A 20,144-nucleotide genomic window follows, 5' to 3' on the forward strand; every position below is an offset into this window, starting at 1 on the left:
AACAATGGAAACATTTTGTGCATGTGAACAGTGTGGAGACAAAAACAAAGAATCAGAACCTCTGATTTAGGAGGCAAAACAATCTCCTACCATCAAGGTGCTTCTTCCAAATCAATGCCAGAATTAATAAAGTAGCAAACCTAATCTTGTTATTTACCACTAGTTATAGTCCAAACTCCTTAGCGTGGGCACAAAAGGATCTTCAGGATATATATTCTCCATGGGATTCTAAAGTATCCAATTAAAGTAATAACTGCAACTAGTTAACATGTATTGAACTCTTACTGTGTATAACAAATGGTTCTACCTGCTTTATCTGTTAATAATCATAATAACCCAATAAGGTATTACTGTCATGTCCCACTTTATACAGAAACTGGAGCACAGAGAGGTTAAATAACTTTTAAAAAGCTCATTCACCTAGTAAGGGGGGGAAGCCACAATATAGATCCAGGTCTATCTGACTTTAGAGTCTGCACTGTTTACCTCTCTCTTCGTACACAAAGGCAAAGTCCATGTTTTACTCATTTCATTATTCCCATAGCAAACTAGCATGGAGGTTGGAGGTTAAATGTATAGAATATTATCGCTACCATTTGCAAATGAGAAATGCTAAAATCAAGAAATTCAGCAATTTTCCTACAATGACCAATGGTAGTTAAGATAAGTACCTCACACTTGCTCTAACATATTATTTATTACTAACTTCTGAGTATCTGGGACAGATATCACAGGTATAGTTATTCCTGACATCAGGAAAAAGATAACTCTAAGAAATAGTCACAGCAGGAATTCTAGTAAGTGAGACAGCTGAAGTACAAAAGAACACTGCTGAAGTAATTAGACTCAGACTACTGGTTACAGACATATATGGTCCAAGGTCATCCATACCTTACCCTAGTATCAAATATTGTACTGCTAAATGGCCAAAACCACTTTATAGGAGTTTTACACAGCACAGCTGCAAAGAAAAATAAAGCTACTCAACAAGAGCATTCGGTATTCACAGAAACAGTTAACACAGGGGTTCAGTATTAGAGTTAAGTGACAGGGTATAGAAAAGACTACTGAGACCTATGTCCTCTGAAAATTAAAAAGCAGAGCCAATGGATAATATAGCAAAAAGAGCACAGTCAATGTGGCTCTCAGGAAAGGCAAATTAAACAAAAAAGAAAAATAAGATCTAGCTGAAAGTAAGTATGGTTACATATTCTATATTTCTTCTCTTAAAGTTTATACATTACTTTGACATGTAATCACAATACTGAACTCAATGCTATGATCATTTATACTTCTATAGCTTTCCTTAATGAATGGTGAACAAAAGCACCAAAAAGACTATCAGTTTTTAATATTCATTCATTCATTTAACAGATAGCTACGAGTGTAATGGGTGATAAGAAACTGCTTAGCTTCTGGACATATAGTAGAAAGATTGTGCCTTTTCTTACACAGAACTTACAAACAATCATATAAAGGGACCTGACTCAGGGGGCTAGCAAACGGTTCTGATGTAGTCTGTGGGATCAGAAAATAAACTTACACCTTAGGACCCCAAGCATGAGTAGTTCTTAACTACATGAAAGGGGATGACAAATATACCAAATAGAAAAAGAGGGAGAGGGAGGTAATCTAATACCGTAACGAGACAAACGTAAATTCTTGCTGATTTCTTTATTGATATTCTAATTATATTTAGAATAAACAATTGTTTAGTCAACCATGATTCCTAAAAAGAAATATATGCTGGGGGCACAGGTCATGATTTGGTTTCGTGAGTTCGAGCCCCACATCAGGCTCTCTGCTGTCAGTGCAGAGTCTACCTCAGATCCCCTGCCTCCCTCTCTCTCTGCCCCCTTCTCCACTCTCACGTGCACTCTCTCTCTCAAAAATGAATATTAAAAGAAAAGAAAGAATTTAAGCTGGATATATCTAAATATAACTTTAAGATTCTTCCCTCAAAAAATTATCCCTCTCTTTAAATTTAAGTCCTGACAAAATACCTCCTGCTACTCTCTTGAGTATTTGATTTTGAACATCAAGGTAGTGTTTGGGAAAGAAAAATTAGCTAGAGTCAACTTTAATCAATGCTAGCTTTAGTTATTTATAGAGACTATAAGACTTGACAGAATGGGATTTTTATTAAAAATGCAAAAAATTACTATAAATTTGGTAATTATTAGTGAAGGTATGAATTTACAATTTTTAAGTATTGGCTATCTCTTGAATAAAACTTTTAAAGATCATTTAAACAATACACTATAGTGAGAATATTGTAGATATCAAGAATACTATAAATGCAGGTCAAATTTAAAAACTGTTTTACTACTAAGGAAGTAAATAATTATGGCTTGGAATAAATTTTGAAGAGAATCACAAACAGAATCCAAAATGGCTGTATCTTAAACAACCAAGAGGGACAACAAAAAAACATTCCTTGGAGAATTGGAGGTCTAATAAAATAATAATAAAATGAGTAGTGTAAGTAGACACTTTGCTATTCCATGTATATCCATAAAAGTAAACACATTCAAGTAGTTCAAAAGTTTTTTGATTTCTCACTGGGACTGAAGTTTAACCAATATATAAGAATGGTCTACATTTGAGCATATAAAACAATTTAGGATAATTTATTTATAAATATTAAGCAAAAACTAAGTACTAAGTACCTTTTTTTAAACGTTTTTCTTTAATGTTTATTTTTGAGAGAGAGAGAGAGAGAGAGAGAGAGAGAGAGAGAGAGAGTGAGTGAGTGAGAGAGAGTGGGGAAGGGGCAGAAAGAGAGGGAGACACAGAATCTGAAACAGGCTCCAGGCTCTGAGTTGTCAGAACCCGATGTGGGGCTTGAACTCACGAACAGTAAGATCATGACCTGAACCGAAGTCAGACACTCAAGCAACTGAACCACCCAGGCACTCCTCTAAGTACTTTTATTAACTCAGTCAAAGCATGTTATATACAGGGGAGGAGGCTGGGTGATTACTACAGAGCCCATCTAACTCATTTTACAGATAAAGGGACTGGTCCAGAGAAAAGTGACTTGTTCACTGTCATTCATGGCAGGGACAGAGTTCCAGGTCATCTCTCATTCGAGGGCTACCTGACCATGCATCCCTAAGGAGTTATTAGGCAATAATTATTATACTTGAGGTCTTTCCATTAAGACATAAAAGAAAATGTTAAATAAGTAGCAGTCCGCTGTTTAAAATTCAAGAGAGGAAGGGCCTAGGTGGTGGCTCAGTTGGTTAAGCATCCAATTCTGGGTCTCAGTTCAGGTCTTGATCTCAAGGTTGTGAGTTCAAGACCCGTGTTGGGCTACATGCTTGATGTGAAGCCCACTTAAATAAATAAACAAATAACTAATTGAAATAAACTAAACTAAAATTCAGGAAAGGATTTTGATGGCTGTGTAGTAGGAGGACCCGAGGCTTCTCTCATTCCATGAACACAAATACGGAACTATCAAATCATTCAGAATACCTAAGAAATTGAACAGAGGAGTGACAGAACAAATTCCACAACTAGAGGGGAAGAGGCCACATCGAGGAAGAAAGGAAGTACAAAGACATGGTTTGGGGAAGAAGCAGATCACAAGTGCTGTGGAGGGGAGGAAGCTGTGATCACGGAGAAAGGCAAGAGAAAAAGAAGAGTACACAGAGGAACACACAAGCAGGACACTTTCGCAAAGTCAATGGCTGGGAAAATGAAAGGGGTTGATTTTCATGAGTTTTGCAGCCAGCCAGGCTTAAAGACTCTAGTTTAAGAGGTCTACAGGATTAACTGGATAGAGCCCTGAGAGCACGGGCTTATTCCTGGAGAGAAGGCAGGCATCCAAACCAGGGGCAGACAGCTCAACGTGAGGATCTCCTAAGACACACAGGAGACTGTTCTCTCCTCTTGGAGCGCATCTGTGAGAGGTGGCAAAAAAGGACGGACTGGTAGCCATTGCCTTCCCCTGCCATCAGCATAGGCACAGAGACACCTCCTAAGGGCTTTTCATCCTGACACTAGCTGTTTAGCTAGATTGCTCAAAATCCCACACCCCTGCCTCTGTGTGACTGCCCTTCTTCCAGAGACCAGGTCAAACTCCCGCCACAGCACTTCCCATAGGTTTGGAGTTTTAAAACTCAGCAGGCTTGGCTGGGATGCAGCCCAAAGTGCACTGTGCTCCGTCAGGCAGCGAAGCAATCTGGAGACAGTATGAAAATGATGATCTGAGGTTGGAGGGAAGATGGCGGTGTAGGAGGACGCTGGGCACACTGCGCATCCTGCTGATCACTTAGATTCCACCTACACCTGCCTAAAGAACCCAGAAAACCACCAGAGGATTAGCAGAATGGAGTCTCCAGAGCCAAGCGCAGACGAGAGGCCCACGGAAGAGGGTAGGAAGGGCGGCGAGGCGGTGCGCACTCCACGGACTGGCGGGAGGGAGCCGGGGAGGAGGGGCGGCTTGCCGGCCAAGCAGAGCCCCCGAGTCTCGCTGGCAAAAGCAGAGGGGCCTGACGGACTGTATTCCGACAGCAAAGCGCGACTTAGCATCTGGGAGGTCATAAGTTAACAGCTCTGCTCAGAAAGTTAGAAGGCTGGAGGACAAAGGGAGGGAGAGCTGCTGAGCCCCCGGACAACAGAGCTCATTTTGGTGGGGAACAAAGGTGCTCGCCAGCGCCATCTCCCTCGCCCATCCCCCAGCCAATATCCCAAAGGGAACCAGTTCCTGCCAGGGAACTTGCTCGCTCCGCGCAAACGCCCAACTCTGTGCTCCTGCGGAGCCAAACTTCCGGCAGTGGATCTGACTCCCTCCCGCTGCCACAGAGCCCCTCCTGAAGTGGATCACCTAAGGAGAAGCGAGCTAAGCCTGCCCCTCCTGCCCCCCTGCACCTTGCCTACCCACCCCAGCTAATACGCCAGATCCCCAGCACCACAAGCCTGGCAGTGTGCAAGTAGCACAGACGGGCCACACCACCCCACAGTGAATCCCGCCCCTAGGAGAGGGGAAGAGAAGGCACATACCAGTCTGACTGTGGCCCCAGCGGTGGGCTGGGGGCAGACATCAGGTCGGACTGTGGCCCCGCCCACCAACTCCAGTTATACACCACAGCACAGGGGAAGTGCCCTGCAGGTCCTCACCACTCCAGGGACTATCCAAAATGACCACACAGAAGAATTCCCCTCAGAAGAATCTCCAGGAAATAACAACAGCTAATGAACTGATCAAAAAGGATTTAAATAATATAACAGAAAGTGAATTTAGAATAATAGTCATAAAATTAATCGCTGGGCTTGAAAACAGTAGAGAGGACAGCAGAGAATCTCTTGCCACAGAGATCAGGGGACTAAGGAACAGTCACGAGGAGCTGAAAAGCGCTTTAAACGAAATGCAAAAAAAAATGGAAACGACGACAGCTCGGATTGAAGAGGCAGAGGAGAGAATAGGTGAACTAGAAGATAAAGTTATGGAAAAAGAGGAAGCTGAGAGAAAGAGAGATAAAAAAATCGAGAGTATGAGGGAAAAATTAGAGAACTAAGTGATACACTAAAAAGAAATAATATACGCATAATTGGTATCCCAGAGGAGGAAGAGAGAGGGAAAGGTGCTGAAGGGGTACTTGAAGAAATTATAGCTGAGAACTTCCCTGAACTGGGGAAGGAAAAAGGCATTGAAATCCAAGAGGCACAGAGAACTCCCTTCAGACGTAACTTGAATCGATCTTCTGCACGACATATCATAGTGAAACTGGCAAAATACAAGGATAAAGAGAAAATTCTGAAAGCAGCAAGGGGTAAACGTGCCCTCACATATAAAGGGAGACCTATAAGACTTGTGACTGATCTCTCCTTTGAAAGTTGGCAGGCCAGAAAGACTTGGCATGATATCTTCAGTGTGCTAAACAGAAAAAATATGCAGCCGAGAATCCTTTATCCAGCAAGTCTGTCATTTAGAATAGAAGGAGAGATAAAGGTCTTCCCAAACAAACAAAAACTGAAGGAATTTGTCACCACGAAACCAGCCCTACAAGAGATCCTAAGGGGGATCCTGTGAGACAAAGTACCAGAGACATCACTACAAGCATAAAACATACAGACATCATAATGACTCTAAACCCATATCTTTCTATAATAACACTGAATGTAAATGGATTAAATGTGCCAACCAAAAGACATAGGGTATCAGAATGGATAAAAAAACAAGACCCATCTATTTGCTGTCTACAAGAGACTCATTTTAGATCTGAGGACACCTTCAGATTGAGAGTGAGGGGATGGAGAACTATTTATCATGCTACTGGAAGCCAAAAGAAAGCTGGAGTAGCCATACTTATATCAGACAAACTAGACTTTAAATTAAAGGCTGTGCCAAGAGATGAAGAAGGGCATTATATAATAATTACAGGGTCTATCCATCAGGAAGAGCTAACAATTATAAATGTCTATGCGCCGAATACCGGAGCCCCCAGATATATAAAACAATTACTCATAAACATAAGCAACCTTACTGATAAGAATGTGGTCACTGCAGGGGACTTTAACACCCCACTTACAGAAATGGATAGATCATCTAGACACACGGTCAATAAAGAAACAAGGGCCCTGAATGATACATTGGATCAGATGGACTTGACAGATATATTTAGAACTCTGCATCCCAAAGCAACAAAATGTACTTTCTTCTCGAGTGCACATGGAACATTCTCCAAGATAGATAATATACTGGGTCACAAAACAGCCCTTCATAAGTTTACAAGAATTGAAATCATACCATGCATACGTTCAGAACACAATGCTATGAAGCTTGAAATCAACCACAGGAAAAAGTCTGGAAAACCTCCAAAAGCATGGAGGTTAAAGAACTCCCTACTAACGAATGAGTGGCTCAACCAGGCAATTAGAGAAGAAATTAAAAAATATATGGAAACAAACGAAAATGAAAATACAACAATCCAAACGCTTTGGGACGCAGCAAAGGCAGTCCTGAGAGGAAAATACATTGCAATCCAGGCCTATCTCAAGAAACAAGAAAAATCCCAAATACAAAATCTAACAGCACACCTAAAGGAAATAGAAGCAGAACAGCAAAGGCAGCCTAAACCCAGCAGAAGAGAAATCATAAAGATCAGAGCAGAAATAAACAATATAGAATCTAAAAAAATGTAGAGCAGATCAACGAAACCAAGAGTTGGTTTTTTGAAAAAATAAACAAAATTGACAAACCTCTAGCCAGGCTTCTCAAAAAGAAAAGGGAGATGATCCAAATAGATAAAATCATGAATGAAAATGGAATTATTACAACCAATCTCTCAGAGATACAAACAATTATCAGGGAATACTATGAAAAATTATATGCCAACAAATTGGACAACCTGGAAGAAATGGACAAATTCCTAAACACCCACACTCTTCCAAAACTCAATCAGGAGGAAATAGAAAGCTTGAACAGACCCATAACCAGTGAAGAAATTGAATTGGTTATCAATAATCTTCCAACAAGTAAGAGTCCAGGACCAGATGGCTTCCCAGGGGAGTTCTACCAGACGTTTAAAGCAGAGATAATACCTATCCTTCTCAAGCTATTCCAAGAAATAGAAAGGGAAGGAAAACTTCCAGACTCATTCTAGGAAGCCAGTGTTACTTTGATTCCTAAACCAGACAGAGACCCAGTAAAAAAAGAGAACTACAGGCCAATATCCCTGATGAATATGGATGCAAAAATTCTCAGTAAGATACTAGCAAATCGAATTCAACGGCATATAAAAAGAATTATTCACCATGATCAAGTGGGATTCATTCCTGGGATGCAGGGCTGGTTCAACATTCGCAAATCGATCAACGTGGTACATCACATTAACAAAAAAAAAAAGAGAAGAACCATATGATCCTGTCAATCGATGCAGAAAAGGCCTTTGACAAAATCCAGAACCCTTTCTTAATAAAAACCCTTGAGAAAGTCGGGATAGAAGGAACATACTTAAAGATCATAAAAGCTATTTATGAAAAGCCCACAGCTAACATCATCCTCAATGGGGAAAAACTGAGAGCTTTTTCCCTGAGATCAGGAACACGACAGGGATGCCCACTCTCACTGCTGTTGTTTAACATAGTGCTGGAAGTTCTAGCATCAGCAATCAGACAACAAAAGGAAATCAAAGGCATCAAAATTGGCAAAGATGAAGTCAAGCTTTTGCTTTTTGCAGATGACATGATATTATATATGGAAAATCTGATAGACTCCACCAAAAGTCTGCTAGAACTGATACATGAATTCAGCAAAGTTGCAGGATACAACATCAATGTACAGAAATCAGTTGCATTCGTATACACTAACAATGAAGCAACAGAAAGACAAATAAAGAAACTGATCCCATTCACAATTGCACCAAGAAGCATAAAATACCTCGGAATAAATCTAACCAAAGATGTAAAAGATCTGTATGCTGAAAACTATAGAAAGCTCATGCAGGTAATTGAAGAAGATATAAAGAAATGGAAAGACATTCCCTGCTCATGGATTGGAAGAATAAATATTGTCAAAATGTCAATACTAACCAAAGCTATCTACACATTCAATGCAATCCCAATCAAAATTGCACCAGCATTCTTCTCGAAACTAGAACAAGCCATCCTCAAATTCATATGGAACCACAAAAGGTCCCGAATAGCCAAAGTAATTTTGAAGAAGAAGACCAAAGCAGGAGGCATCACAATCCCAGACTTTAGCCTCTACTACAAAGCTGTAATCACCAAGACAGCATGGTATTGGCACAAAAACAGACACATAGACCAATGGAATAGAATAGAAACCCCAGAACTAGACCCACAAACGTATGGCCAACTCATCTTTGACAAAGCAGGAAAGAACATACAATGGAAAAAAGACAGTCTCTTTAACAAATGGTGCTGGGAGAACTGGACAGCAACATGCAGAAGGTTGAAACTAGACAACTTTCTCACACCATTCACAAAAATAAACTCAAAATGGATAACGGACCTGAATGAGACAGGAAACCATCAAAACCTTAGAGGAGAAAGCAGGAAAAGACCTCTCTGACCTCATCCGTAGCAATCTTTTACTCGGCACATCCCCAAAGGCAAGGGAATTAAAAGCAAAAGTGAATTACTGGGACCTTATGAAGATAAAAAGCTTCTGCACAGCAAAGGAAACAATCAACAAAACTAAAAGACAACCAACGGAATGGGAAAAGATATTTGCAAATGACATATGGGACAAAGGGCTAGTATCCAAAATCTATAAAGAGCTCACCAAACTCCACACCCAAAAAACAAATAACCCAGTGAAGAAATGGGCAGAAAACATGAATAGACACTTCTCTAAAGAAGACATCCGGATGGCCAACAGGCACATGAAAAGATGTTCAACGTCGCTCCTTATCAGGGAAATACAAATCAAAACCGCACTCAGATATCACCTCACGCCAGTCAGAGTGGCCATAATGAAGAAATCAGGAGACTATAGATGCTGGAGAGGATGTGGAGAAACGGGAACCCTCTTGCACTGTTGGTGGGAATGCAAATTGGTGCAGCCGCTCTGGAAAGCAGTGTGGAGGTTCCTCAGAAAATTAAAATAGACCTACCCTATGACCCAGCAATAGCACTGCTAGGAATTTATCCAAGGGATACAGGAGTACTGATGCATAGGGGCACTTGTACCCCAATGTTTATAGCAGCACTCTCAACAATAGCCAAATTATGGAAAGAGCCTAAATGTCCATCAAGTGATGAATGGATAAAGAAATTGTGGTTTATATACACAATGGAATACTACGTGGCAATGAGAAAAAATGAAATACGGCCTTTTGTAGCAACGTGGATGGAACTGGAGAGTGTGATGCTAAGTGAAATAAGCCATACAGAGAAAGACAGATACCATATGCTTTCACTGTTATGTGGATCCTGAGAAACGTAACAGAAACCCATGGGGGAAGGGAAGGAAAAAAAAAAAAAAGAGGTTAGAGTGGGAGAGAGCCAAAGCATAAGAGACTGTTAAAAACTGAGAACAAACTGAGGGTTGATGGGGGGTGGGAGGGAGGGCAGGGTGGGTGATGGGTATTGAGGAGGGCACCTTTTGGGATGAGCACTGGGTGTTGTATGGAAACCAATTTGACAGTAAATTTCATATATTAAAAAATAAATAAAAAAATAAAATAAATAATAAACATTAAAAAAATTAAAAAAAAAAAGAAAATGATGATCTGAAAAATGCCTGGGACATATGAACAGAGATTATTTGATCTTCTGGGAGTGCTTCCCTGAGAGCAGCAAGCACTGAGACCCTTGTCTGAGGACAAAGGAGCTGGCTGGTACCATTTCCTTCACCTGCCCCTCAGTATAAATAAGTTTCAATAAAAAGCACAGCTCCAAAAGTGGCTGCCTAACCTTCTTACACCAAGTGCTACCCCGCTGCTCGCTGCTCACTGCTGCTACAGCTTTTTTGGCAAGTGTGCCTAAGTCCTAGCACAGCAGGCCCCTTACCCAGAAGACTCACAGGAACCCTTGCAAATACCACATTTCCTGAACAGAGAATTCTATAAGGTGTCAGTTTATAGTAGAAGCAGCAACAGGTCTCATTTAACAAGCAGACCACAGCATATCTACTTAAAACTCACCACAAGCTGGCCACTGCAGGTAAGCAGAGCCTCTGTGGACCACTGGCCTGAAGGACAGAGCAGCCAAAACACAGCAGCAGAGTGCACCCAGCATACACCAGATACACTCCTGAAGCGCCATGTATTGGACACTATATGACCTCTTCTTCATAAAGCCACTGCTCTCAGAAGAAGGAAACATAACAGGCTTTCCTAACACAGAGAAGAAAACAGAGACTTGGACAAAATGCCAAGATGGAAAAATCCATCCCAAAGGAAACAATAAAAGGTCATGGCCAGAGATCTATGCAAAATAGAAAAACTAATATACCTGAATAAAGAATTTAAAGCAACAATCATAAGGATGCTGACTGGGCTTGACGAAAGAATGGAAGATTTCAGGGAGATCCTTACCACAGAAATAAAAGAGTTAAAAAACAATCAGAAATGAAAAACGCAGTACTAAGATAGATTCTAAACAGACTGAATGTAATGACAACAATGTTAAAAGAAGCAGAGGAAGAAATAAGTAATATAGAAGACAGAATAATGGAAAACAGTGAAGCTGAACAAAAGAGAGACAAAAGGATTATGGATCACAAGAACAGATTTAGGGACCTCTGTGACTCTATCAAATAACATCCAGATCATAGGAGTCCTGGAATAAAATGAGAAAGTGGAGTAGAAAATTTATTGGCAGAAATAATGGCTGAAAACTTCCTTAATCTGGAGAAGGAAAGAGACATCCAGATCCAGGAGGCACAAAGAACTCCTATCAAAATCAACAAAAGTAGACAAACACCAAGGCATATTGTAATTAAATTTGTAAAACATAGCTAGAAAGAAAAAAACTCATCAAAGCAGCAAGAAAAAAGAAGTCCCCAACTTTCCAAGGAAGACCCATAAGGCTAGCTGTATATCTCTCTACAGAGATTTGGCAAACTAGAAGGGAGTGAAATGATACATTCAAAATGCAGAATGGGGAAAACTGCAGCGAAGAATACTCTATCCAGCAATGCTATCATTCACAATAGAAGGAGAGATAGTTTCCCAGACAAACAAAAACTAAAGGAGTTCGTGACCAGAACACCAGCCTGTCAAAAATATTAAAGGAGACTCTTTGAGTGGGAAGGACAAACCAAAAGTAACAAAGACTAAAAAGGAACAGAGAAAATCTTGAGAAACAATGATAAAACAAGTAATAAAATGGCACTTAATAGATATCTCTAAATAATTACTCTCAATGTAAATGGACTAAATGCTCCAATCTGAAGATAAAGAGTGTCAGAATGGATAAAAAAAACCAAGACTCATCTACATGCTTCCTACAAGAAATTTATATTATATCTAAAGTTACCTGGATATTGAGAGTGAGGGGATGCAGAAATATTTGCCATGCAAAAGGAAGTCAAATGAAAGCCAAAGTAGCAATACTTGTATCAGACAAAATAGATTTAAACCAAAGACTATAAAAAGAGATGAAGGGCACTATATCATAAAAAAGGGACAATCTAAGAAAAAGATCTACCAATTTTAAATATTTATGCTCCCAACTTGGGACACCCAAATATATAAAACAATATAAAGCAACTCATTGATAATAATACAATAATAGTAGGGGACTTTAACACCCCACTTATATCAATGGACAGATCACCTCAGCAGAACATCAACAAAGAAACAGTGGCTTTGAATGACACACTGGACCAGATGGACTTAACAGATATATTCAAATAATTTCATCCTAAAGCAGCAGAATACACATTCTTTTCAAGTGCACAAGGGACACTCTCCAGAACAGATCACATACTAGGTTACAAATCAGGCCTCAACAAACCCCAAAGTATCAAGATCATACCATACATATTTTCAGATCACAACACTACAAAATTGTAGTCAACCACGAAAAAAAAAAACAAAAAACACACAAATACATGGAGGAGACTAAACACACACAGCTAAACAATGAATGGGTCAACCAGGAAATCAAGGAAGAAATTGATGAAACAAATTAAAATAAAAACATGACAGTCCAAACCTTTACGATGCGGCAAAAGTGGTCACAAGAGGGAAATATATTACAATACAGGCCTACTGCAAGAAGCAAGAAAAATCTCAAATAAACAACCTAACCTTACACCTAAAGGAGCTACAAGAACAACAAAGCATAAAGTCAGCAAAAGAGAAATAAAAAAGAATAGAGCAGAAATAAATGATATAGAAACTAAAAACAAAAACAAAACAAAACAAACAAACAAAAAAGCATTAGAACAGATCAATGAACCCAGGAGCTGCTTCTTTGAAAAAATTAACAAAATTGATAAACCTCTAGCCAGACTTATCAAAAAGAAAGGAGAAAACACCCTATAAAGAAAGTCACAAATGAGGAGAAATAACAACTGACATGACAAAAATACAAAGAATTATAAGAGAGTGTTATGAAAAACTGTGTGCCAACAAATTAGGCAATCTTTTTTTTAAGTGTATTTATTTATTTTGAGAGAGCGAGAGAGAGAAATAGCAGGGGAAGGGCAGAGAGGGACGAAGAGAGAGAATCCCAAGCAGGCTCCACACTGTCAGCACAGAGATCGATATGGGGCTCAAACTCACAAACCATGAGTTCATGACTTGAACCAAAATCCAGAATCAGCCGCTTAACCAACTGAGCCACCCAGGTGGCCCACAAATTAGACAATCTTTAAAAAAAAACCAAATAACCCAGGTAAAAAATGGGCAAAAGACATGAATAGACATTTTTCCAAAGAAGACACACAGATGGCCAACAGGCACATGAAAAGATGCTCAACATCACACATCATCAGGGAAATAGAAATTAAAACTACAAGGAGATATCACCTCACACCAATCAGAATGACTAAAATTAACAACAGAGGAAACAAGAAGTGTTGGTGAGGATGTGGAGAAAGGGGAACCTTCTTGCACTGTTGGTGGGAATGCAAACTGGTGCAGCCACTCTGGAAAACAGTATGGAGGTTTTTAAAAAAGTTACAAACAGAACTACCTTATGATCCAGCAATTGTACTACTAGGTATTTATCCAAAGAATAAAAAATACTGATTTGAAGTGACACATGCACCCCAATGTTTATAGCAGCATTACCAACAATAGCCAAATTATGGAAAGAGCCCAAATGTCCATCAACTGATGAATGGATAAAGAACAGATAAAGAATATGTGTATATACACACATGCACACGCACACAATGGAATACTACTCAGCCATAAAAAAGAACAAAATCTTGCTGTTTTCAATGACATGTATGTAGCTCAGTCAGATAAAGACAAACACCATTTGATTTCACTCATAGGTGGAATTTAAGAAACAACATATGAACATGGCAGGGAAATAAAAGAGACAGGCAAACCAAGAAACAGACTCAAGGATATGGTTACTAGAAGGGAGGTTGGAGGATTTAAACAGGTGATGGGCATTCGGAGGGCATTTGGTACACTGGGTGCTGCATGGTTAGTGATGAATCACTAAATTCTACACCTGACACTAATATTGCACTTTATGTTAACTATCTGGAATTTAAATGAAACCTTGGGGGAAATAAAAACATTTATAGCTTAATGAAAATAACATAAAACAGAAAACAATAAAATTTATATTGACTCCAGTAGATCTGGAAGGTTCACCTTGATAGGGGCTTAGAATGAATTAAGATCTAGAGCCCTCAGTCTACCTTGGAACACTGGCTAACTCCTGAACTTTACATTTACAGATCAGTGTTTCTTAGTGTCATCTAAGGAGCAACTATATTAGATTCTTTTGGGGTGTTCCTCAAAACTGCAAATTCCATGACTCCATTCTAAGCACAGTATCCAATTTCACTCTGTGAGGGTGAGGCACAGAAATCTCCTTTAAATAAACAAAACCAAAACATGTTCACCTGGTGATTCTCAGGCACATTAAAATTTGAAAATTACCGAAGTTTGGTCTTTAGACCCTTAGCCCTCAGCTCTCTGTTGCAACTGAAATCTGTAGCAGATCATAAAGAAAATTTCCTCTGTTCAAAGTCTGTAATAAAAACTAAGTCAATGTTAAGGTAAATTAATGCTATTATTTTACTAAGGTATCCATTAAAAAGAAACAAATAATATGAGCTATGTAAATTTTTCATGTCACTAAGAGCAACAAGTACACCTGGAAGGGGCCCCAAAAAGCTAACAGGATCTGAGTAAATAAGTACGATATAAACAATTCATTATCAGGCTTTCCATGATGGGAACACATTCATGCTTCAATATGAATGTATAAGGAAAAATGACTCTTAAGAGGATTAAAAATTCCTTCATCATCCTCCACAAAGTAATTCATGACCCAGAATATGAATATCCTGGGTCTTCAAAGATAGATTTTTCAGGACAGATTATCATTTTTCATTTATGTAGTACCTTTGCATTAAGGTGCTAAAAGTACTTTACAAGGCTTTAAGCTGTGTGCCTATATCTTACACTAGAGAATTACTTTCTAAAGCAAAGTCACTGCTTAAATATTACATGTTTTAGACTTGAATTTCTCTCTACCATATCTCAAAATACACTGGTGTTATAACTAGTCTATAAGAAATTATGCAACTTAGACTATACAAAATTACTATAAAATTAAACAGCTTAAATTTTATAGTTTTAAGCTTCCTGATGAAAATATTAAAGTATTTATGGCCTGAACAATACTATTTCTTTATATACCCCTAAAAAAGTCATACAAGAGATATAGGTTTGTAGATGCTTAACACGTAACTAGAAATAAAAATACATAGCAATTTAAACAGCTCCTAAAACTTCATCCCGTTTTAATGTAAAACCTAGAAATCAAAGACTACTACTTAGTGTAATTCAGACAAGAGTGTATCTTAGTAACTAAATAATAAATCCTAGAAAAATATAATTGAAATATAAAAACATAGAGATAAATATACATTCTCAGCATTTTTTAAAAGCACATAAATTCTTATTTCAATCCTAAGCCAGTGTGCAGGTCTAAAATGATTATAAAAGAATTTATCCTCAGGTAACAGGTCAGCATAGTTTAATGACAACAATCTACCTAAAAAAAATCATTAAAGTGTCTTCTCTTGGGAGTGACATGCATTATCAGCAGAGATTAATTTGATGAGTCTTTAGGTGAGCTCCATTTTTAAAAATGCAATAGCAGAGGGCTTTGTTGTCATCTGATAAAAATCAATTAGAGGAGGTAAGGCCACAAGGAAAACTAACATCACTCACCACCCACCCCAGGAGGCTGAAATGATTTGTCTTCCAAGCTTGGATGATCAGGAGCTGTAGTTACATTGCAGGGAAATTAATTTAGTTTCTCTATATTCTGAACTTTCTTTGTTCTCGAGGGTCTAAACACAAATTACTTTTAATCAAGGTTGATATGTTATTAATGCCAAGGACGATCTTTGAAGAATCATGTGTTTTTTGTTTTTTTTTTTTAAATTGACTTTAGCAGTTTTCACCTGTGCTTGGGGTGGCTATAGGAATGTAACTTATATCATCCTTACTTTCTGGATTCTTTGTCCACAACAAGGCACTGGACTGAATGGCGAAGACAATAGATTCCACCAAACACAGCACACATCCTGGGAATAGAATAGGAAAGTGTGAATCAGGATTCTTGAATTGAACATTAAGGTAGCATTATTTTCTTTGAAATATCTTACATTTAAAACCTGATCTTACAGAAAAAGGATTTTGATAACTTTTTATTTTCTCTGCCATGGAATTAAGAATCCCTCAGAAGATTAGTAATTTTGATGCAGCGAGAGGTACTACTGTTAATAACACAATGTGCAAGCCTAGAGTATGACCAAGCCAAAAGCGTCCCTAAGCGAAGCGAAGCTATTCCCTCATGCCACCTACTAACTTCCTAAGATATAAAGGCTACAAATAGCATCAAGGGGTAATGTATGAGACCCCCAACAGAAGTGACCACAGAGAAGTGTTAAGAAGGAAACAAGCAGGGAAGACTGTGGGAGACCCCTGGAGATTTTGCTTACCATAAACATAAGCAAAAACTATATTGGAAAATGAAAACTAGAGCAGTAAGCACATGAGTTAATGTTGCAGAAGTTCTAAGGAGTTTGCTGATCTCATGAATCTAAGGGCTTGGATCCTGATGTCCATGTAGGGACAGGAGAGGCCTTAGGATCCAAATAAGGCAGGGAGTAGAAAATGAGATATTCTCTCATAATGTCTTCCTCCTCCTTAAAGGACTACATTTCAGTGAAAAGGTGATGGGGGGAAAATCCACTTACTGTAAGAGGGAGAACACAAAACCTGTTTTATCTAAAGCCTTGGGTAGAGGAAAATTATACCTCTGTATTTATAACCAAAGGTCTGTCCTCACACAGGTGGGGGGTTTGAAATTGTACCACATGATCCAAGAAACCCTTAATAAAATACCACGAAAAGTGGCTCTGAATCACTAGTACCTCTAGAGACCTGGTGGAAGCAATTGCTATAACTTTCTGGAGTGATACGAGGCCACATGAAATTGCCACAGATAGAGTCCCCTTTTGTTGAGTTTATAATCTAGTATTATACAACAGATAAAGAAAAATACCTTACCCTTAGTGAGAATTAACTGACTCAACAAATGGTTTGGGGTAGCTGAAATATGGGCAGTCTTATGGGGACTGCACCCTCTAACTGCACAGTTGCCTTAACCTTTCACATTGTACAATGGGATACTATAAGCAGATTAAATGAACTCCATCCTTATCTATGAACATAGATAAATGGCAAAAACATAAAAATTGAGTGATAATAGCAAGTTGGGGAAGAATACGTCCAGAGTGATATCATTTATAACATGTTTCAAAACTTCATCTGCAAAATACTACTATATATAATTTATGGATACATATATATGTACTAAAAGTGCAGATACATTCAAGGGAATTACAAACACCAAATTCAAGATAGTAGTTATCTCTGGGAAGAGAGGGAGTAAAAGTTACCCCAGAAGTTTCAAATGTTCAAGTTTCTTAAAAAAATATATTGAGAGCAAATATGACAAAATGTTAAGATCTTACAAAACTGTGAATGGTGATATGGGTGATCTTTATGGTTATTCTCTGTACTTTCTGAAGTGTTCTTGAAATATTTCATAATCAGATTATAATGAAAAATATAAATGAATGATAGAGATAAGTGGCATTCACTATATGGCATAATACTTCTATTATCTTTCTAAATTCAATTCATTTTAGTGAACATGACCAAGCTAGTTAGGATAGGTCAGGTAACCATTCTGTTGTAAGACAAGATAGAAATTTTTTTCCATTGAGAAATTTAGAACACAAGAAAAGGCACATTAGAGCAAGCAAGAAGAATTTCATGTGCTTAAAAACCCTTTAGAGTGCAAATTTTACCCAGGACACTTGCTGCTAGATATTCTCCTTTCTTGCTAATCTTGTTCACCAGTCACATACCAAATTATAGAATGATATTTATTAATTGTTCAGGTATACCTGGTACTATTTGAGACACTGTACTCAACAGATCCTACAGTGGGTTAGAAAAAAATAATCTATTAGACTGTTTAGCTATATTTCCCAGGTGGTATTCTACCTCCTGTTGTTGGTAGGGGAATAGTGATACAGTGATATTGACGTGATTGAGATAATCAGCCCAACCTTCACCATTAATTTCCTGCTGATACTAAAAAAGGCCACATGCACATGACATTATTACTGGCACACTAAAAATAAATAGGCTAAATTAGGTTAAGGTCCCAAAATGGAAAATCAAGTTAAAAACTACACAATCAGCATTCTCATTTGCCTGGGGATATCTTTTTGTTATGTATGTAGCAGCATCAGAGTTTCCAAGTTCCTGATAAGCAGCTACAGTTGAGTTGTTACCAACTGACCCATAGTTTTTCATTTCAGTCATACTGGTCCATGTTTTTACACACACACACACACACACACACACATCAATTACCCCCCTCAGGGAAAAACAATTTTTAAATATCTTCCCACATTCCAAGAAAAGCAGGGGATAGAGTTCAGAATCAGTAAGAAGTTGTATAATGTTAAAAAATCAAAATATTAGGGGCATCTGCGTGGCTCAGTCGGTTAAGCAACCGACTCCTGATTTTGGCTCAAGTCATGATTATCACCGTTCGTGAATTCAAGCCCTGCATTGGGCTCTGCACTGTCAGTGCAGAGCCTGTTTGTGATTTTCTCTCTCCCTCTCTCTCTGTCCCCTCCACTGCTCATTCTCTCTCTCAAAAACTAAATTTAAAAATTTTTTAAAGATTCAAAATATTATGTCACAGACTATTATGGCATTATCAAAAGCATGAGAAATCCTCTTAACTAAAATTAAGTGTAATTTTTTACAAAGACCTGCTTTCATTATATATTATACTATGAAATACATTTCTACTTTAGTATATATTATCAAGTATCCCTTTGTTTGAAAATTAATTTCGATTAAGTTTTAGGGTAAAAGAAAGAGGCCTCTGAAAAATATAGTTAAATATAAAATGAAATAGAGGCAGCTATAACTTTATTTTAGTAAGCAATCAACAAATTGCCTGGTTTTCAACATGATTTAATTAATAGTGGACATATATAGAAGGAACACAAGAATGTAAAAGAATGTTAAGAATTGGTTTGTGTAGATGATGGTGAATATTACAAAGGAAGAAGTCCAATAATCAGACACAGAATCCAACCAATTTCCTCTTAGTTTTAAACAAGAACATAGGAAATATTTTGTGCTCTTGGAAAGAATTACTCGATATCTACCATAAATTTATGCAACTGCAAAAAGTGTATACTTGTGTGTATATATATATATATACACACATATAAATATATATATACACATATACACATATATATGTATATATGTGTACATATATATGTGTGTGTGTGTATATATATATATATATATATATATATATATATATATATATATTCATGCTGCTTCTCATTGGTTTTCCATTCCAGTCATGCCTGTTAGGGAAAAATATGTGTGGTTCACAATGATGGCATTTGTTTTCTCTCACATCTGTGTTTTCCTCACATACCTTTATGTCCAAGTGACAAAAACCAGTGGCTTTGTCACCAACTAGACCTCAAGACCTAACCTTTACTGCCCACATGCTTGCACTCACTGACCTTTGTCCCACATTTTTCCTTAAGCTATTCTTTCCATCTTATGTCTTAACTCAAGCAAAGGGAAACCAAAACTACCCCTCAAGCCATAGCAACTGCCCTGAGAACACCTCTAGCCAGCCCAAATCAGTTTGAGTGCAACCCCTGACTTACACTTGCACAGATGGACTATGGAGTGACCTCTAGAATGACTGACAACTAACTACCTTTACCTCTTTATAATACTAAAGTCTCTGCCCAAGTAGAAGCATAAGCCTCATTTCCATTCCATACCATGTATGTATAGGCATGTTTCTTTAAGGCCCATTTGCGACATATGTCTGCCTCTACAGAGGATGACAAGTCTTCTCTAAATATGCAACCTTTTTTTTTAAAAAAAATA

At 38.1% G+C, this 20,144-nt stretch overlaps 1 protein-coding gene across 4 annotated transcripts in view; it reads right to left on the minus strand.

Annotated features, from left to right (window-relative positions):
• CHM (CHM Rab escort protein) overlaps nucleotides 1-20,144 on the minus strand; it is a 240,702-nt gene that overhangs the window by 95,987 nt on the left and 124,571 nt on the right. For all 4 annotated transcript variants that reach the window (XM_058714187.1, XM_058714185.1, XM_058714186.1 and 1 more), the window contains one exon: nucleotides 16,133-16,210. In XM_058714187.1, the coding sequence (XP_058570170.1) occupies nucleotides 16,133-16,210 (78 nt within the window). The remainder of the gene's footprint in view (nucleotides 1-16,132; nucleotides 16,211-20,144) is intronic.

The sequence above is a fragment of the Neofelis nebulosa genome, chromosome X (genome assembly GCF_028018385.1).
Source record: "Neofelis nebulosa isolate mNeoNeb1 chromosome X, mNeoNeb1.pri, whole genome shotgun sequence".
NCBI classification, from domain to species: Eukaryota; Metazoa; Chordata; class Mammalia; order Carnivora; family Felidae; genus Neofelis; species Neofelis nebulosa.